Source organism: Sus scrofa, chromosome 13 (assembly GCF_000003025.6).
Source record: "Sus scrofa isolate TJ Tabasco breed Duroc chromosome 13, Sscrofa11.1, whole genome shotgun sequence".
Lineage (NCBI taxonomy): Eukaryota > Metazoa > Chordata > Mammalia > Artiodactyla > Suidae > Sus > Sus scrofa.
This window is the reverse complement of record NC_010455.5, coordinates 197,685,552-197,704,744: the sequence shown is the minus strand read 5'-3', so window position 1 is coordinate 197,704,744 and position 19,193 is coordinate 197,685,552. Positions and strand designations below refer to the sequence as shown.

Here is a 19,193-nt window from a genome sequence, read left to right as displayed (position 1 = left end):
TATAGCACATGATCACTCCAGCCTCACATAAACCTCCAGACAGCCACGTTAATATCCCCAATTTAGAGATGAAGAAAATCAAGGACATATCAGAGAATTACTAAGGGAGTCCAGAAACATCCTCTGTGAAGAAAAGATGAAGAATGTATCCTTTTACGACAGTACCCAGGAAAATCTACATAAAAAAGTAGAAATAAACGTAAATCATAAAGGAAATCTGCTGATGAATACAGAAGGAATGATGCAATCAGAGAATCACCTTTATATATTAATGTCCCTAGGGAATGATTACAATGGACGCTAGAACCTTAGGTGCAAGAAAGGTTGATGGGGGACTTTTAACATGAATGGATGAGTCTACCAATATCTACACACAGCGCATACATGTCACTCACCTCTAAAAGGCAGACATGTGCCTCCTGACGCCATGCTATACCCGGGAACACTTGCAAAACAAAACACAACCAGAATCTAATCAAATGTCTGCCCACCAGTTTACAGAAAATAACCAGAATAGAATACATAACACACAGGAAATGACCAACCAAATCCAGAAAGGGAGGAAGGGTAGCAAAGTTATCTCAGAGTTAAAGACCTAACGGGTCATCACATAAATATAAATTAGGGACTTTGCTTGGGTTCAGAATCAAGCAAATCAGCTACAGAGACAATTCTGGACATCTGAACATGGATATCAGATGTTAAAGAACTGCAGTTGGGTATCATAAAGACATTGTGGTTTGTTTAAGCCCTTACCTTTTAGATAGATCTAAATATTTACACGTGAAACTTTATATCTCCATTGGCTTTAGAGTACTTCAGCAACCGATTCAGAATCGTCAAGGGATGCTAAATCCAGAAGACTGCTGGAGAAAAGAATATTCAGCCTCAAGTTTGTCACTTCATAAATCACTTAATAATCACTAGAGGAAAAAAGGAACATTTATAATAGAGCAATCTGCTGGGCATCACCTAAACCAAATGACTGCCTGATATCCCTAACAGTGGGACACACTGACATGATACACTGACATCCCTAAGCAGCATTCCTGCCAACAATGTTTTTCTCTAATCATCTCACTAGACACGTTCAAATTGAGGGATTCTGCAGACCAAAAAGTCTGAACTCTTCCAAGTACCACTGTCCCTAGTAACAAAGACTTAAGAACTAACTGCTCTAGGAGATTAAACACAATCAAACACATGATCCTTCCCTGAATAGTAGGTAACAAGTATTATGATTTTTGGACTAACAAGGTAAATTTGAACACAACCTGAACATTCTATAATTATATCATATTGATGTCAAATTTGAATGTAATGGCCATGCTACAATTAGGAAGAAAGCCCGCATTCCTGAGAAAGGCCTGTCAATGATGCCTGCAACTCTCAAATAGCACAGATTGAAAAAAAGAGCAAATAAGGCAAATTCTAACAATTAGTGATCTAGCGGAAAAGCATACACATGATAACTGAACGGTTCTTGTAACTCTTCTAAAGATGTAAATTCTTAAGATAAAGTTAAGAAAATATAAAATACTCCCGTTAAAACAAAAAATAAAGGCAAGGGGTGGTGGAGATACAGAGTGGTAAATGTTGATAACTGTTGAAGTTGGGTGATGGGTACTATATGGAAAGTGCATTAAACGAGTTACTTCTATGTATGCTCGAGTCCACGTTCTCACTTGCATAAAATGGGAAGAACATGAACCTCAAGTCAACATCATCATGACAGATTACTAGACAGAAGTCCTGTGGGAAAAAAAGGAAGCATTAAATAACAGTCAATTCTTTCAGGAAAGGTTTGAAGACGACCTATAGATAAAAGCCTACCAAACTGAAGGTATGTTGATTTAACTCCGCCAAGACCTCTGCACTTGTTCCTCCTCTTCTGCCCAGTTAATGGCCATGGCTCATCCTGTCACTGGAGTCTCTGCCTAGCCTGAGCACTGTTATGAAAACGGGATTGTATCCCCTTATCTTGCAGTGTTTTTCTTCAGAGCACTTGCTAGTCTCCCTTATTAGAATGTAAGCCCCATGAAAGCTGCAACTCTATCCTACGGTTTACCACTATCTTCCCCAAACACACGACAGTGCGGGCAGCTAGGCACTCAAAAAAGACATGTAATGCTTCCTTCAGTCTAAAGGGACTTTAGCTCTACTACCAGCACAGTGTATACCCCCGATTTCTTTCTCTTTAAACAGATGGCTGTGATGGAAAAGCGCAGCTTCTAGTTTGAGACTGGCTTTAGGGCCCTGACTTGACCACTTACTGAGCTGTGTGGTACCTTGCTGCTTCAGCTTTTTCATGAATGAAAAAGGATCACACTATCCAACCCGTAATAGGGCTGAACACTCAAGGAGAGTAACACACACACACACACACACACACACACACACACACACACACACACACACACACAAACTCACACATGCACACAGCTTAAACCAGTCACTAAGGTATTACAAGCCATAAGATTTATGGAGGGAGGACACCCAACCAGGTCAACTTGGTGATTTCCTTCATGGTTTTTGTTCTCATCCTACTTGGTTCCAATTTTATGTTCCTAGAAAAACTATTCCTAGAAGAACAGAGGCCAAGAAGTTTTTCATTTTTCCATGAGACTGAGGCCAGAAAATGTAAACACAAGAGTCTTCCTGGTAGACCAGATTCTAATTCTCCCGAGAGGCCAAGTCATAAAACAGAAGACCCTGAATTTGGGATGTTTCCTCAGGCAGATACTTTTAGTCAGAATATTCTGAAAACCACCTAAGTTCTCCTCAAGGTTTAAAGAATATAGGATGCTCAAGAAGTAAAAAGTAGAACCATAAACTTGGAAGGACTGGCAGAAATTATGGCCTGAAGTGAATATAAAACTGAGGTATGGTGTTGGAGATTACAAATGCAGCTGGATTTTTCTCTTACACTTCAAAGACAGAACAAGTAGACTGGTGTAAAAACCCAGAGGAATTTCTTTTCTTCCCTTTAATCTTCTGAATTTGCAGACTCTTGGCCCTTGGTCCATACACAAGAACGGTATATCGGAGACCAATGCAGCTGGAAACTGAGGTAAACTTGGTGTCTAAGGTTTTCAAGAGAGTATACTTCAATAACTGCTAACAAAACAAAAGTGGTATACTGGCAGTGAAAGAAAGGCCAGACAACCTACTACAGGGCCGTATATTTATTCAATAACGGTCAAAGCAGTTTTTTAAATCGACACTTAAGTATACCTTTCCTGTAACATATGCCTGGCAAAGATCTTACCCCAAATTTAGCTTTTCATTCAGCAGCAGAAACTGCTCTTTAATCTGCATCAAACCCAGTACTCAACAGTACTTACATTCGTAATTTGCACATGGGATATCCAACATAAAGCTGGAAACGGAGCAGATATCTGGGACTTGCCCACACGAGGACCTTTCCAGCACCTGAAATCCCAACGCAGCTGAGGCCTGGCCACATCATCAAGGTGGTTCTCATACTGAACTATGGCCACGGCAACCCGGTTGCTGCAGCTCCACTTGGGTTTCTAAACCTGACAATATGAAGGCATTTTAATAGCCAATGTAGGTGTCAAGGAGATGCTTTCAACACCAAAGTCTAAACAAAGACAAAAACCAGGAGTTCTTGCTGTGGCTCAGCAAGTTAGGAACCCAACATAGTGTCTGTGAGGATGCAGGTTCGATCCCTGCCCTCACTCAGTGGGTTAAGGATCGGGCATTGCTACAAGTTATGGTGTAGGTCACAGAGTCACAGATGCGGCTTGGATCTGGTGTTGCCGTAGCTGCGACAGAGGCCGGCAGCTGCAGCTCTGATTCAACCTCTAGCCTGGGAACTTCCATGTGTCTCAAAAAAATAAACAAATAAAATAAACAGGACAAAACCAGGAGGTTTTTTTTGTTTTTGTTTGTTTGTTTTTTTGGCCAAGCCCCCAGCACGTGGAAGTTCCTGGAACACAGATTGAACCGGGCCACAGCAGTAACAACACCTCATCTCTAACCCACTGAGCCACCAGGGAACTCCAAAACCAGAAATTCTTGACCCTAGGGCAGAAGCAGACAAATGCCAGTTGATGAGCACTGAGAACACCAGGTGAAGGTGTTATTAACGCCCTGCTTCCGCTTGCAATTTCATTTTAAGTTCTCATCCACACCAACCTCTACTGACATATTCCCAAAATGGCAGGGATATCCTTAACTAGGGCATTGTAATCACAGTAAAAATTAGGGGGAGACAGATCAACTGCACCCTGGACTTGAAAACTAGAAAGGAACAAACTGGACCTGAGTTTATTTGCAACTTGCTATTATGTATCGGTAGTGGGAGTGAGGACATAACAAAGACAAAAAGGGAAAGTCAGTCAAGATAATAACTTGGCTTCCATTCTTTGGAAACATGAAGCCTGGCCAAAAGCAAAATAAAAATATTGTATCATGCCCTTGTTTTATACTCTGACGCCAAGAGCACCTAATTCTTTTCCACAGTAATATTATATTCCAAGATCATGTGTCATATAGGCTAATGTGAACTTCATAGATATACCCTGAGCAAAAAATGTCCTTCTCTAGATAAAGCAGTCTTTTCTAGGAAGCAGTATTTCATACCTTTAAGACTTTAGTCCAGTGGGTGTAAACCAAGCTGTAGTAAGGCCTGCTTAAAACAAGCAATCGCCCAGACATCCAAAGACAAAGTAGACTATGAATATCAATTTCTGACAGCTCACATCAAGTCATACCTCAGCCTTTAGCTAAACTCTCTGAAGCCTCTATATACACTTTAGCCTCACGTGGACAAACATAATCCACTAGTCCAAAACTAGAAACTGATACTACTTTTAAGAACTGAACTGAACATGTGTGCCATTTACTAAGTAATCATTAGTCCCACTGTAAATCCATGACCAATTAGCAAGGCGGGTTCTGTCAGTGTGTAAGCAGCAATTTTTGAAACTTAAAATGCTACTAAAAAAGGTCTAAAGGTAATTAAGGATGTCTTTAACAAATATCTCAATCAGAAATTGCAAGGTGGGAGAGCCATATATGACCAACAGATAACATTTCATTAGGTCCATGGTACTTATTAGTTGCAAACATCTTAAAAAACAGACTTCCCAGAGTTCCCACTGTGACTCAGTTAACAAACCTGACTAGTATCCATGAGGACATGGAATCCATCCCTGGGCTCAATCAGTGGGTTAAGGATGAACCGTTGCCATGAGTTGCCATGTAGGTCACAGACACAAGATTGGATCTGGCATGGCTGTGATGTGGTGTAGGCCGGCAGTTACATCTCCGATTTGACCCCTAGCCTGGGAACTTCCATATGCCATAGGTGCGGCAAAAGAAAGACAAGAAAACAAAAAACAAAACAGACTTCCTATAAAATCTGGATTTCTGGCCAGGGATGAGTTAGAAAAAGACAAACTAGCAAAACCAAGCCCACACTTGCCATGGCAATAACAGACTGCAGTCGTGAACACCAGCACTACAAGCAACAGTGCACACACATACACACGCACACACACACCCAGGAGCTCTTCCATTTTGTCACTGGCCCACCCAACCCCTTCGAGTCTTGAATTACAACACTCCAAACTATGACAAAATAATCTAAGGCTGATTCATACTTACCCAGTTTTTAAAACATCACAGTTAAAAGAATTCAACATATGACCTATTTCTTAGGCAACTTTGTTAAACAGCTTTTATGAACTTGTGAATACATTTACACTTCACACTGTCATCTCCAAACAAAATGAAAATGATTTATAAGTTACCAGCATTAGTATTCAATCTTCTTGGTCACGCTGTTTCCTCACCCACTATACACTCACACACTCTCTCACACACACACTCACACAATTTCTCAACTCTGCTTTATACAGTACACACAAAACCCTTTATCATTCAATATTTCATTATGCAGCTTCTGAATAAAATAATCAGGTACAAAAATAGTCACAAACTAAGTCAAACAAAGTTGAACTTAAAGACTGACAGTTACATACACATCAAAGAAAAAAGGTGCATTCTCTTATGAGCAGTAATATTTTAAACTTGGATCACAGGTACCCCTGGCTTACAAGACAATTACTAGAAAAAAAAAAAAAATCAAGCAAGCATGTTAATGAAATACATACATTTCAGCAACACAGGCTATAATGCAAAATAATGCTGTTTTAATTCCTTTAGAGAAATAAGCTTTGTACCACTAGGAATAGAAAAAAGTCTTAAGATCACCATCTGAAAAGAGAAAGACATGTAGCAGCAGAACTATGATCTATTTGCTCAATGTGTTGATTTTACTGAAAAGAGTCATCCTGTCAACTATACCCTAATAAAATTCTAAAAATAAAAAATAAATAATTGTATAATGTTCTTCTGTGATCAGGAAAAAAAAGCCCTTTGCTGTACAGCAGAAACTGTCACAACACTGTAAGTCAACTATACCTTAATGAAAAGTTATTTTAAAAAGTCATTCTGAAGTTTTAACAATTTGGCAGCCAGCAATCAAACATTTACTGACGATCAAAATACCAAGTCTTCCTCCTCTACCTGCCTCAAATCGCCTTGACACTTTATAGCCTACCTGAAGAAATTCTTCTCTTTAGATTTTCCCTATTCACTTTCCCCAACCTCCTCACTTGAAAAACACATTGTCTACCTAAGTACTAGTTATGGTGGGTCAGTTGAGAGTGATGAACGCGAAGCCCAGAAGCAAATAGTTTAGTTCTCAAAAAGGAATCCCAGTGGACTCAGCAGGGCAAAGGCTAGTAGCTGCTGGACAAAGGCTACATGTCTGCCTGACAGAGAGGCCATGCTAAGGGATGGGGTTCATTCATGGGACCCCTCAAACATACATTCTACAGCTCACAGGTGCAAAACCACGACCCTGCTTAATTAGCATGCAAGCTGTCATGCAGCATAGCATGGCTCATGTTTACTAATTCAAAATTTTTTGAGCAAAGACTATATTCCAGGTTTGACTCAGTCTTGGATTCTAGTAGCTGATATATATAATAAATGTAGCTTTTGGAGTCTCTTCATTAATAAAGTAGGGATAACAGAAACTAGACAATAAAGTCTGATAACTTTCCCGAGGTCCCAAAGCTACTTTAATGTCATACTGAACACCTACTACCTCCAAGGGCATGTCATCATTTTCTCAACAAAAACTCTCCAACTGAGGGATCAGTCCCATTTTACGGACAAAGAAATGAGGACCCAGAAGGGTAAGATTCCGAGGAGGTAGCTGCCAGCAACCAAAACCAGGTTCACCGACTCTCAAGTTCCTTCTGCTCTCCCAGGGCCAGTTGTTCATTCCAACATAACACAGCCAGGGTCTTCATTTCAGATCTTATGTTCTTCTATGATTCATTTAGAAAACAAAAATCAGAGCACATACTTAGGCAGAAGCCTTTGTATCCAAAACAATCACATCCAAAAGTAATAAGTAAAAAAGGAATTAAAGCTGAAACAGGAAATAAAAAAAAAAATCATACATACATACCTTAAACATTTTATTTACATTTAACATTTAAATGTATTCATTTGGCAATCTAAATATGGGGGTCAAGGATCGACGTGGAGCTCCTTGCTGACAGAAGTTCCTTCTGCTTGATCTAAACATTATCTATAAATGCATCATCTACAACCTCCAGTTCAGTTTCATTAAAGTGGAAAGCTTTAAGAAATCCTTGTCCAAGTTGTGGCGCATTGGAAACGAATCCGACTAGGAACCATGAGGTTGCGGGTTCAATTCCAGCCTTGCTCAGTGGGTTAAGGATCTGGCATTGCCATGAGCTGTGCTGTAGGTCGAAGACATGGCTCAGATCTGGCGTTGCTGTGGCTCTGGCATAGGCCAGCAGCTATAGCTCTGATTAGACCTCTAGCCTGGGAACCTCCATTATGCTGTGGGAGCGGCCCTAAAAAGACAAAAGACAAAAAAAAAAAAAGAGAGAGAGAGAGAAATCCTTGTAAAGCAGTGTACATACAGAATCAGCCTGGACTGTTATTCTTCCTCCAAAACTTTTAGTTATTACAGCCATATCTAATTCCACAGCCATTATTTCAGTGACTCACCTTTATCAAATTTTTCCAAAGAATCCAACTTGATTTTCAGGGGGGAAAAAGAGCTTGCACTCATTTTGCCAGTTTACATATGTAAATTATTATACAAGCAAGATTACCTGTCATGAAATAGTCCTAGAAACCAACCCAACTTCTGAAAAGCATACAACTCGCCAAGTGCAGTGTACTGACTGGAAAGCAACTTACTAGCACAAGAGGTCAGTGTGCTATCTCACATTCAAGAACTTTTCTAGACAGATGAGGGCAGGAATCCCCACAAGGCAGCTAAGTGGGCATTGACCTTATGTGCAAAGCAGGGCAGGGGACAGACCTGACCCTCGGGAACATGTAACCTACCAAAGGAGAGATGAAACATTCACCAGTTAAAGGTACTATTAAATGCCAAGTCCAAAGGAAAGACTACACTCTTTAACAGTGCAGGTTCTCAACATTTGCTTCACTTACCAAATGAGTTAAAATGCATGGGAAGCATGTCTTCATGGAGATGACAGGGTAAAACAGGAGGGCATTTCAAGGAAAGCAATGGGACACAGGCACCGAAAAAAATAAAAGGGGGAGATCCCGTCGTGGCACAGTGGTTAACGAATCCAACTAGGAACCATGAGGTCGCGGGTTCGGTCCCTGCCCTTGATCAGTGGGTTAACGATCCGGCGTTGCCGTGAGCTGTGGTGTAGGTTACAGACGTGGCTCGGATCCCGCGTTGCTGTGGCTCTGGCGTAGGCTGGTGGCTACAGCTCCGATTCAACCCCTAGCCTGGGAACCTCCATATGCCGCGGAAGCGGCCCAAGAGATAGCAACAACAACAAAAGACAAAAAAAAAAAGTAATAATAATAAAAGGGAATGGTATTTATAGGGATCTACAGCAATTTTCTTTACTAAGTACTATGAAGAGATGAGGTTAAAATTCAAAGAAAAAAAAGTTGGATACACAGACTTCATTCTTCCTATCTTTGAAAAAGAGCACATTTCTGAATGTGCTGTAATTCGGCAATGGTGTTGACACAATCAACTGATATAGGAAGGTAATGAAGTAAACAAAAAGGCATCCCTATATGATGCTTGGTAACAATGCTTTGTGTTATTTCCTTGCTAAAAATGCATTCCTATTTCTTTCAAAGTATCTCGAGACCTTAAATTTTTGCACTCCAAAAAGCGTATCTGACAGGCATTAGTTGTCCTCCCCTCAACAGTATGTTAGAAAGACCATCTAAGAAACTGTAAGAATCCAAGCAAGAAACATAAGTGGTTCAATTAGGGTAGAGACTACATGGGATCGAGACTGCAGGAATAGAACAGTTGGATTTGTTCAGCCCCAGGTGACAGAACACAGAAGTCACAAAGAGAAATAAAGTAGACAAGTTGAGGGCTAGGCAACTCAGTTTGAACCACTCTGTTTGCAGTGCCAAGGGAATATCCAGGAGGCTACACAACCAGCACAAAAGAGTACAAAATGTCAGTTTTGGGCTTGTTACAAAAAAGGGCAAATCATGTGACAAACTCTATGAATGCAAAGGTTTAGTATATAAAAGGAGGGAAAGGAAGGAATCAAAGCAGAAATATCAGAAGATAGCACCATAAGAAGCTAAGATAAATGTTGAACCTAGGAATGTATGTATCTAAATCATGCTAAAATGTATGCTAAATCAGGGTCAGCACATTTCATCTGGAAAGGACCAGATAATAAACACAAACAAATGAACAGGGTTATGTTCCAACACACATGCACTTACGGACTCTGATATCTGAATTTCATGCAACTTTCATGTCATAAAGTATTCTTTTAATTTTTTCCCCAACTATTTAAAAATGTAAAATCTTGGAGTTCCCATCGTGGCTCAGTGGAAACCAATCTGACTAGGAACCATGAGGTTGAGGGTTCAGTCCCTGGCCTCACTCAGTGGGTTAAGGATCCAGCGTTGCCATGAGCTGTGGTGTCGCAGATGCGGCTCGGATCTGGTGTGGCTGTGGCTGTGGCGTAGGTTGGCAGCAACAGTTCCAATTAGACCCCTAGCCTGGGACTCTCCATATGCTGCAGATGCGGCCCTCAAAAAAAAAAAAAAAAGACCAAAAAAAAAAAAAAAAAAAAAAAAGTAAAATCTTTTCCTTAAACTCACAGGCTGTACAACTGCAGGTGACATGTTGGATTTGGCCTTTAAACCACATAGTTTGCCAACTCCTGCTCTAAGTTACAGCAACAACAGCAATAATAGGACTGGATTAACTGCCTTTCCCCAAACTTCTGAGGGTAGTATTTCCTTTAGATAAATTTGTAACTTGCAGATATCTCATTAAAGTTTAATGATTTGTTTAAATCTGACCAATTCCTTAAATTGGATTCCCCTAAGAGAGAAATTACACATATTGGTAACAATCCCTGTTGTTTAGAACTGCCTTCCACTAAAAAGATGTTAAGATCTATTTCTTAACTTGAACAGATAAAGTCTATCTGTGTTACAAATATAGCGAACATACCAGATGAGAAATATTACTTTAGAATTCCCTTACTGCTTTCAAACTCTTAATTTTCTTTAACGTGAATTTATAATCGAAAAGTGGGATGATTGAATATCAGTCTGCATATGAAACACCTGGATTTTAAAAACCAACCAACATCTGTATTGAATGTGTGCATAACAAATAACAAGAGCAAAAGATGTGGTGCAGAATCTCAAACTGCTGACAAACCGTCTTCATCCATACAAACCGTGTCTGGTGAGGAAGGACTCCTTACCCCCAAGCCACTCCTTGTACCTTAGTTGTAGCTCAGGGGCAGGAACAGGACTCCTTCTTCAATCACTTGCTGCGGCAATAAGCTGTAACCCAAGAAAACTTTAGTACCAAATCAAAGTACAACATTGCCCACAAGCCTCACGTCTTTCAATACTGGGTAACTTTTAGGGCTGCACCTGCAGCATATGGAAGTTTCTGGGCTACGGGTCAAATCAGAGGGGCAGCTGCAGCCTATGCCACAGTCACAGCAGATCTGAGCCACAACTGTGACCTACGCTGTAGCTCGCAGCCAACAGAGGATCCTTAACCCACTGAGCGAGGCCAGGGATGGAAGCCACACCCTCACAGTGACAAGGTGGGTCCTTAACCTGCTGAGCCACAATGGAACTCCTGGCTGGATAACTATTTTAAGCTGTCTGATTTCAAGTAGACAAAATGCAAAGGGTAATTATTAAAGATATAAGCTGAGCTGTTAAGGGAGGGTCCATGAGAGGGCAAAAAAGACTCCCAGCCATCTGACAGAACAAAAATGTTTCCATGGAAACTTCGGTCTGCCACCACCTGACAGCAGAAGTATCACTAGTTTCTAGTTATCAAATATTGCCAAGCAAGCCAAGCCACAAGGACCTCAGGGTGGTCAGTCCCATACTTGAGCTCATTAGCACCCTATGCCTCCAATAAGTTACCTAAAGTGCAAACATTTTGCAGGAATTACTTTCAGACGCTCCTAAATATGGATGCAACTCTAGGAGACACAACTTTTGTCACGATTTCTAATCACAAAGGCTTGCCTGAGAGAAATAGAAGAGACTCTTCACTGCATAATCAGAAAACCTACTGCTTTGGACATTTTAGGAACTAGAGTATCACTAGACTTCTAAATTTATAAAATCCAAGTCATAAAATAAACGCGGTACACCATAAAATTACTTACAAAGAACTCTTTCAATGAGTTACCTTGAAAATTTAAGATATCTGATTTTCAGTGAAATTAAAAAACGAGGGATATGGGACATCAAATAACTTCTAAAATCTGTTTTAATGAAAAGAATTTAAGAGTCCCAAAATAGCTATCTGCTTTTTTTTTTTTTTTGGCCTTTTTAGGGTCACACACTCAGCATATGGAGGTTCCCAGGCTAGGGGTCAAATCGGAGCTGTAGCCACCAGCCTACACCACAGCCACAGCAACTCGGGATCTGAGCCGCGTCTGCAACCTACGCCACAGCTCCCGGCCAACACCAGATGCTTAACCCACTGAGCGAGGCCAGGGATGGAACTAGCATCCTCATGTTTTGCTAGTCAGATTTGCTTCTGCTGAGCCACGACGGGAACACCCGCTATCTGCTCTTTCATTCCTTTTAGAAAACTATATACAAGAGAATATATATATAGTAATGCTATTTTACTGCACACACCTGCACTCATTTAGAATTGAACTAATTATTACCTAAACCATTAACCTTTAATTCACGTAAAAATTCCTGAGTAGCAGTGAGCAAATTTCAGGAAAATTTCAGGAAATGTTCCCAGGATGTTCACAACTCTAAATATGCCAACTGTGACCATCCTCTGGGCAAATGTGAGAAGACTTGATAATTAAAATGTTCCTAAGTCACCAAAAAGTATAAATCTCCTGCAGAGCATCTTTTTTTAACCTCAAAATTCCTCTTCCTGAGACCAACTCAAATGTAAAAATTTTCTACAAAGTTCACTTAAGCCTTTCCTGGGCTTCTCAACACAGTATGCGGCTTTAAAATTCACAACTTGGCAATTTAGCCTATCTATTACCTAGCTGAAATTAAACACTAATCTTTGAAGTTTAATTTCAAAGCAAAAATGAAAGGACATAAGCCATGTCTCAGATTCTCAAAGGAAGGGACCTCTGAAGTCAGTGTCAGACCTCTTCCACCAGGGGCACGACCCCTCCTCTATCTACCACTGTAAGAGGTCAGGGTGGAGGTGGAGAGAAAAGGCCAGCATCTCACAGGCAGTTCTTCCCCGTGCTGAACTGAGATGGCCCGGGGCCCTGCAGCTTGTGGTCATTCCTACGCAGCTATCAGCTATCTCCTTCCACACGACAACAAGTGTTTGCCGGAAGCAAATAAAACTCTTGGGATGCTATCTGATACAGGAATGACAAGACTTTTCAAAACCTTTTTATTCTGGAGACTCTTCTACAAATGGTCTAAAACTGGTCTAAGCAATCGCCTTTCCAAATGGCTTTAGTCATCACCTATACAGGCCTGGTTTCACAACGCCCATTACTACATCAACTTTCAGAACTTAATCACACTTTTACTTACTCTTCATGCCAAAAGAAAAGTCGTGGGAAATATAAAAATAATACTTTATACATACACGTAGTAAAATCCAAGCTAAATGGTACCCGCAAATAAATTTCTTCTTCAAAGATCAAGTTCATAAGTGCACTAACTTCAAAGTGCGACAAAAGCAGAGACTCATAATTGACTCCCAACTGCAAACTGAGAAAAAGCACTAAGGGACTAACATGCAGCTGTCGAGTTCAGTAAGTACTCATTCCACATACACCCTGAAATCTTTCGATGGGGACTCCCACAGACACTGTGCTGCAATGCAGTGGGTCTCCAACACAAGAGATGCTCTGAGAGCCTCAACATAGCATCTGCATCTTAAATTAAAAACCTCTTGTATGTTCAACTTTAAGGACTCTGCACTATAGGTCATAAGAAAAACAGTAGGGGGATAGAAAATATAATCTGAAGACTAGGAATGTTCCTCAGGCTTATAAGTGCCATGGAAAAGAAACAGAGACTCTGGGAATTAAGGAAAATGCTGCAAAAATCAGTCTCTCAACTTCCATGTTTGTAACAGTTCCTCAATTTCAAGACTTAAAATTGTGGAGTTACATACACTAGGCTATCTGCAGCAGAACCACAAACCATGCATATTAACAGGGAGGTCTCCCCAAAGCCTGTCAAAGATATACAAGCTCTAGGTGCAAGTGTTCATTCATCTTCCTCAAAGTATTGATCTTATTTTAGAATTCAATTTTCCCTAATTGAAAGCAAGCAAAACTGTTCAAAACCAGGAAGTCTGTTTGTTACACATTGATAACCTATTCAAAAACAAATTTGTGAACAATAACAAAAAAAGAGAAATTTTTTGTTGTTTCATCTCACTTTATTTAGGTCAAGGATCTCTTCAACACAACTTCACCACTGTTACAATGTCCTCTATCTGTAGCCATGGAGGCCTCGCCTCCAGGGAGGAGTTCACCTTGATTATCTGCAAAGGTTCCCCCCCCACCCGTCTGCCCTCTTGCCAGGATTTCAAGGAAGGTTAACTGAATTATTATTTTAACCAAACTACACTATGTGGCTTGTCTGAACTGGAATAAAAAAATACATGCTCCACACCAAAGATCATGAATACTGGTTGTTACAGGATACAAAAACAGTTAAGTAACACACGTAAAGGAAATACATTTAACTAATATACCTGACGCCCTGTTAACAAATGCACAGTGCTTGGCAACTATGCTAAGGACAAAAAAAAAGTTCAGAGTTTTCACATCAAGGGTTTATGAAATGAACAAATACTACATCTATGCACCGACTCTTTCCTGATACCTGTTTCCTCCCTAAAACAAGGTGAAACAAAAGAAATTTCAATGACTGCACTTGCCAGGTTCTGATAAACTCTAAAAAGAATAAAAGGATAAGGGAGAACTTTAAACAATTTCCACATAATTAAATATGCTTCTTTTACGTTAACATGCTTTTTTCCCCTTCATTGTTTCTGCTCCCTTTTAGTAGTATATGCTAATACAGAGAAAGGAGAGCCAAGAAAGAGGTAATATTCAAAAGGCTAAACAATGCAATCTTACCATCTCCCAAATTCAGGGGGAATAAGCCTGGGGACACAATAGCGTGCCTCACCAGACTCTAGACCTGCTCAAGAGGCCCCGACTGGTATCCTTCCCCACTTTACAGTGTGCAAAGAACGAAACGACTGTCTATGCTCTGTGATTGGTGGTTTTTCAATGGCGCTTGGACCAAGACCCCAGGCTTTAAGTTCAACCAAACTCCTCAACAGCTCTTCTTCAAAACTGACCCAAAACATAAAAATGTGCCCAAACCAAGCCTCTGGCAATGTAAGGAGGCTACGTTTCTAAAGTTCGAACATAGTGGTTATTTTTTTTTGCTGTTATTATACCTGGAAGGAAGAAGGAAAAAAAAAAAAGCATATGCCACACTCTACGTTACCGAATCCACGGAAGAATGGGGATTTGGGCGACGGCTTGAGAAGTACCTGACCCAGAACAGAGAACGAAGAGCTGCCTCCAGGCCGCGGGTCCCCTGTCCTCGGCCACACCATTACCTGAAGTGAGCGGGCTGCAGGATCGCTTAGCATCCCTCCAAACCTGAAATCCCCTACCTCAAGAGCAATCAAAAGCAGGGGGAGCAAAGTTTCTTCCAGAAGGCGCACAAAAAAAGGCCACAACTTGGATGAATGAAACTGTGCTAAGGGCACCCGGAGCAGGATTTTCGCTGAAGTCAGAAAAAGAGAAGTCAAAAGATTTCTTTTAACATGAGAGCTGGTTCTACGCGACCGTGGTCCAGACAACTGCACAAACACGCTTTGCAGAAGGTTTTATTGAGCGCGGACAGTTCCGGGGCTGCCGGCGGGCGCTAGAGTGGAGGCGGCGGCGGCGAGGCGGAGGCAGAGGCGGGTGGGCGGCGGAGCTGCGCCGGAGCAGGCGGCGGCGGGGCCGGCGACGAGGCTGCTTCCCGACGGCGGGCGCGGGGCCGGACGCTGGCGCGTGTCCTCCCGCGGACCTTCCACTGGACCCCCGTGGGCTGCCCCGCCCCCAACCCCCGCCCGCCCGCCAGCCAGCCTGCCCGGCGGCCGCGTGCGAGGCACACCCTCCCGCGGCCGCGCTCCCGCGTCGGCACACCCCCGCCTCCCGCGCGCACGCGGCCTCGCCGAGCCGCCGGCCGGCCCCACGCGTCCCCTCGGCGCGGGCGCCCGCCGCCCGCCCGCGGCCCCGACCCCCTCCCGGCCGCGCGGGGAGAGCGGGGGGCGGCGGCCTAGCGGCCACTGGGACACCCGCGCGAGAAGGCGGGCTCTGAGGGGAAGGTCACTTACCCGCTGCATGGCTTTCAGAATCAAAGCCAGCTCGTAGCGGGGCATGCCCGAATGCACAGCGCGCGGCTCCTCACGGAACCGTCTCCCGGGATGAAAGAGGGCGGGAACCGCGGAGACCTGGCGGACCGCTGGACCGGAAGGCTCCCAGGCGGCGAAAGCACGCTCCGGCCGCGCGAGCCCGGGCTTAAAGGCTCTGGCAGCTGCGCAGACGGGCCGCCACGCCCCCTCGCCTAACCACGCCCCCCCGCGCGCCACGCCACGCCCCCTCCTTAAGGCGGCCGCGCCGCGCCCCCTCGACAGCCCCGCTCTCTGCGGTCGGCAGCCAGCGCGGGGACCAGCGCCCTGGCCAGGCAGCCACTGCAGCAGGGCAGCACCGCGGGTCCCCTCTGCGAGCTGCCAGCGGGAGCTGCACACGCCTCCGACCCTGCAGCTGCCGCTGCCGCCGCGCTTGCTACGTATGGTTCTCGAACCAGCTGGAACTTTCCATGCCTTCCGTCTCATCCTGGGCGATGAGCGAGCGAGCGTGCGCCCCCGTGTGCGCGTGCGCTGCGGTGCGGTCTGGTCTGTGCGCGCGCCCTTACCCCGCGACTCTTAAGCGTAAGGGGCCTGCCTTGTCGGTGACCACTGTTCTCTGCACGGGGTCTCTGCCGGACCCCAAGCTCTCGCCACCCACGGCCGCGCATCCGGGTTCCGGAACGTTCCCGCTTCGGTCTGCGCCCCCGCGCAGCGCCCGCGGGGTACACCCGGGGCGTACTGCCCCTCCCGCCTCTGCCCACAGCTCGGTGTTCTAGCGCAGCCGCTAGCGCGGCCTCCTGGGGCCCCTTCCCCAGCGTGGTGGGCGTCAGGCGCAGGCTGTGGGCCACCGGGCTCGGGTCGTATCCCATCCCTCGCCGGCTGCCTGACCTCGGGCAGGCTCTTAGGAAAAGGGGGATGTGAAGGACACCTCCTTCTCGTGATTGCGATGCCTCCGAGTAAGTTGATGCTCGTAAACCGCTGAGAAAGATGCCTGCACACACCAGCATTTGTTGTATGAGCACGGCCTGACCCACGTGTTGTTGTCAAGGGCAGGCTAATACTTGGGCTCGAACCAATATTCTTTAAATGTTTATTGGGCGTTCATTTAGGGAACAGGCTAAATGCTCGGTAAGTCATTTAGTAACCAACCATCTGGGATCGTGCGTGCCCTGGAAGGAGCAGTCTCTGGCCTTCCATCTTACTCCCACCCCCACCCTCCCCAAACACGCACACAGACCTCACCTCTCCCTCCAGCCTTTGGCTCTACTTTCCCTGGCCGGAGGTGTACTAAATGCATTGTTTTCCAGCTCCATTCCTTAAAGATTGATCTCCTTGCAACTGTCGTCCTCGCCCACGCTTGCCCCACAAAAGCGTCTATAGGCGAAGTATCTGTCAACTTTAGTGTTATAAGAAGTAAAACTTACTGAGCACTTATTACGCGTCAGGCAAGACACCACTTTAACGTGTGTCGCGTAAAATTCTCACAACAGCGCTATGAGGCAAGAACTATTATTAACCCCACCTAAGGGATTTAGAAATACAGGCTCGCAGAGGTTATGTAACTAGCCCCAGGTCAGATAGTAACAGACAAAATTTGGGTCCAGACTGTATGGAGGCTGGGCTTATACTCGCAGTCCAGCTTCCGGTTCTCCATTCGCACAAATTAATGTGCTGGTATTATTGGGTAGATTTACCATGTACTCTATGTAAACGAAGAATAGAGTCCCTTTGTACCTTATCCAGACAAATTATTATTTCTCATCCCCCACCTCCCATCCGCCGCCAAGATGAAGACGATTTGAACACAATCTCTTCTGTGATATATGGATTACATTTTCTTTTCCTGGACTTCACCACCACCCATATTTTTGCAAAAAGAAACAATACAGGTATCAATACAAATGACCTGGTGAGTGTAATTTAACTTTAGGTTAAAAAAAATAGAATATTGTAAATAAATAACAGAAGGAAGCAAGGAATTTCTGGGCCTTCAGAAGAGAGTTAGAGGTTTTGCAGGAAGGTCCCTTCTTCGGCTCCTCCCCTCGCCCCCCCCCCATCAACAACATGTCCCCCTTTGAATGAGAAAATAAGAACCGCAAAGGAATATGCCAAGCCAAAGACCAGGGCAATACCATGAATTGACTTCAACTTTTAGCATTTGCCCTTGGAAGTGCCATAGTTCCCCCTAAGGTGTCCAGAGGTGAGAGAATCTGGCTTCTTCCTCTATACCGCCCTCTAACCTGACAAATAGTGTAAGGAAATTGGCGAGACTGCACATTACTGCGGCACAATCAGCACCTCCAGCTCCCGCAATCTGGTGGCTGCTCAAGGGCTCATCCCATTTCTCCTGAAAAGGAGAAAAAGGAAACCTATATTCCTTTGATTATTTGAAATGCTGGTTACAACATGCCTCCTGCAGGTGAAATTTGTAAACAAGGAAGTATCCCATATTCTGTAGCTGTTCCATCTTTTTTTTTTTTTTTTCCTTTTTGGTTGTTAATAAACTTTACACACCCTCAACTTTTTTTTTTTTTTTTTAAGCACAGCAGCAAAATGCTTGGGGTGGGTTCAGTAAAAATTAATAACGAAATCTTAACGCTGCTGCAAACTTAGTGTCTTCCTACTGTAACTATAAACGTACGTTCACCAAAAAGATTTTTTAATTTTGTACTATATACAGTCATTATTTAGAATTATAAAACATTTCTTCAGTATTCATGTATTAATTTTCAAAATTACTCTGATACTTATGACTATGTTTAACCAAGAAGGTGAAATATTTATATATTGAAAACTACACAGCATTGATGAAAGAAATTAAAGCAAACTCAATTAAACGCAAAGATATCAAAAGAATTCTTTTTTTTTTTAGGGCTGCATGAACTCCCAGAAATTCTTTTTTTTTCCTTTGTTTTTTTATAGGGCCACATCTGAAGCATATGGAAGTTTCCAGATGAGGCAATGAATTGGAGCTGCACCTGTTGGCCTACACCACATCTACAGCAACATCCAATCTGACCACAGCTCACAGCCAAGCCAGATTCCTGACCCACTGATTGAGACTAGGGACCAGACCCACATCCTCATGGATATTAGGTTCTTAACTCGCTGGGCCACAACAGAACTCTTTAATATTGTTAAAATGCCAATACTACACAAAGCAATCTACAAATTCCATGCAACCCCTGTCAAAATATCAATGACAGGAGTTCCTGCTGTGGCG

The 19,193-nt window shown here is 43.4% G+C and overlaps 2 protein-coding genes across 2 annotated transcripts in view; both read right to left on the bottom strand.

Annotated features, from left to right (window-relative positions):
• SLC5A3 (solute carrier family 5 member 3) overlaps window positions 1-16,113 on the bottom strand; it is a 34,692-nt gene extending 18,579 nt beyond the window's left edge. Inside the window, exon 1 of the mRNA XM_005657149.3 lies at window positions 15,956-16,113. The gene's annotated coding sequence lies outside the window, so the exon portion shown is untranslated. The remainder of the gene's footprint in view (window positions 1-15,955) is intronic.
• Window positions 1-16,839, bottom strand: part of MRPS6 (mitochondrial ribosomal protein S6) — a 68,868-nt gene extending 52,029 nt beyond the window's left edge. Inside the window, exons 1-2 of the mRNA XM_021069846.1 lie at window positions 16,629-16,839; window positions 15,956-16,545 (exon numbers count right to left, since the gene is read on the bottom strand). Of these exons, the coding sequence (XP_020925505.1) occupies window positions 15,956-16,545; window positions 16,629-16,839 (801 nt within the window). The remainder of the gene's footprint in view (window positions 1-15,955; window positions 16,546-16,628) is intronic.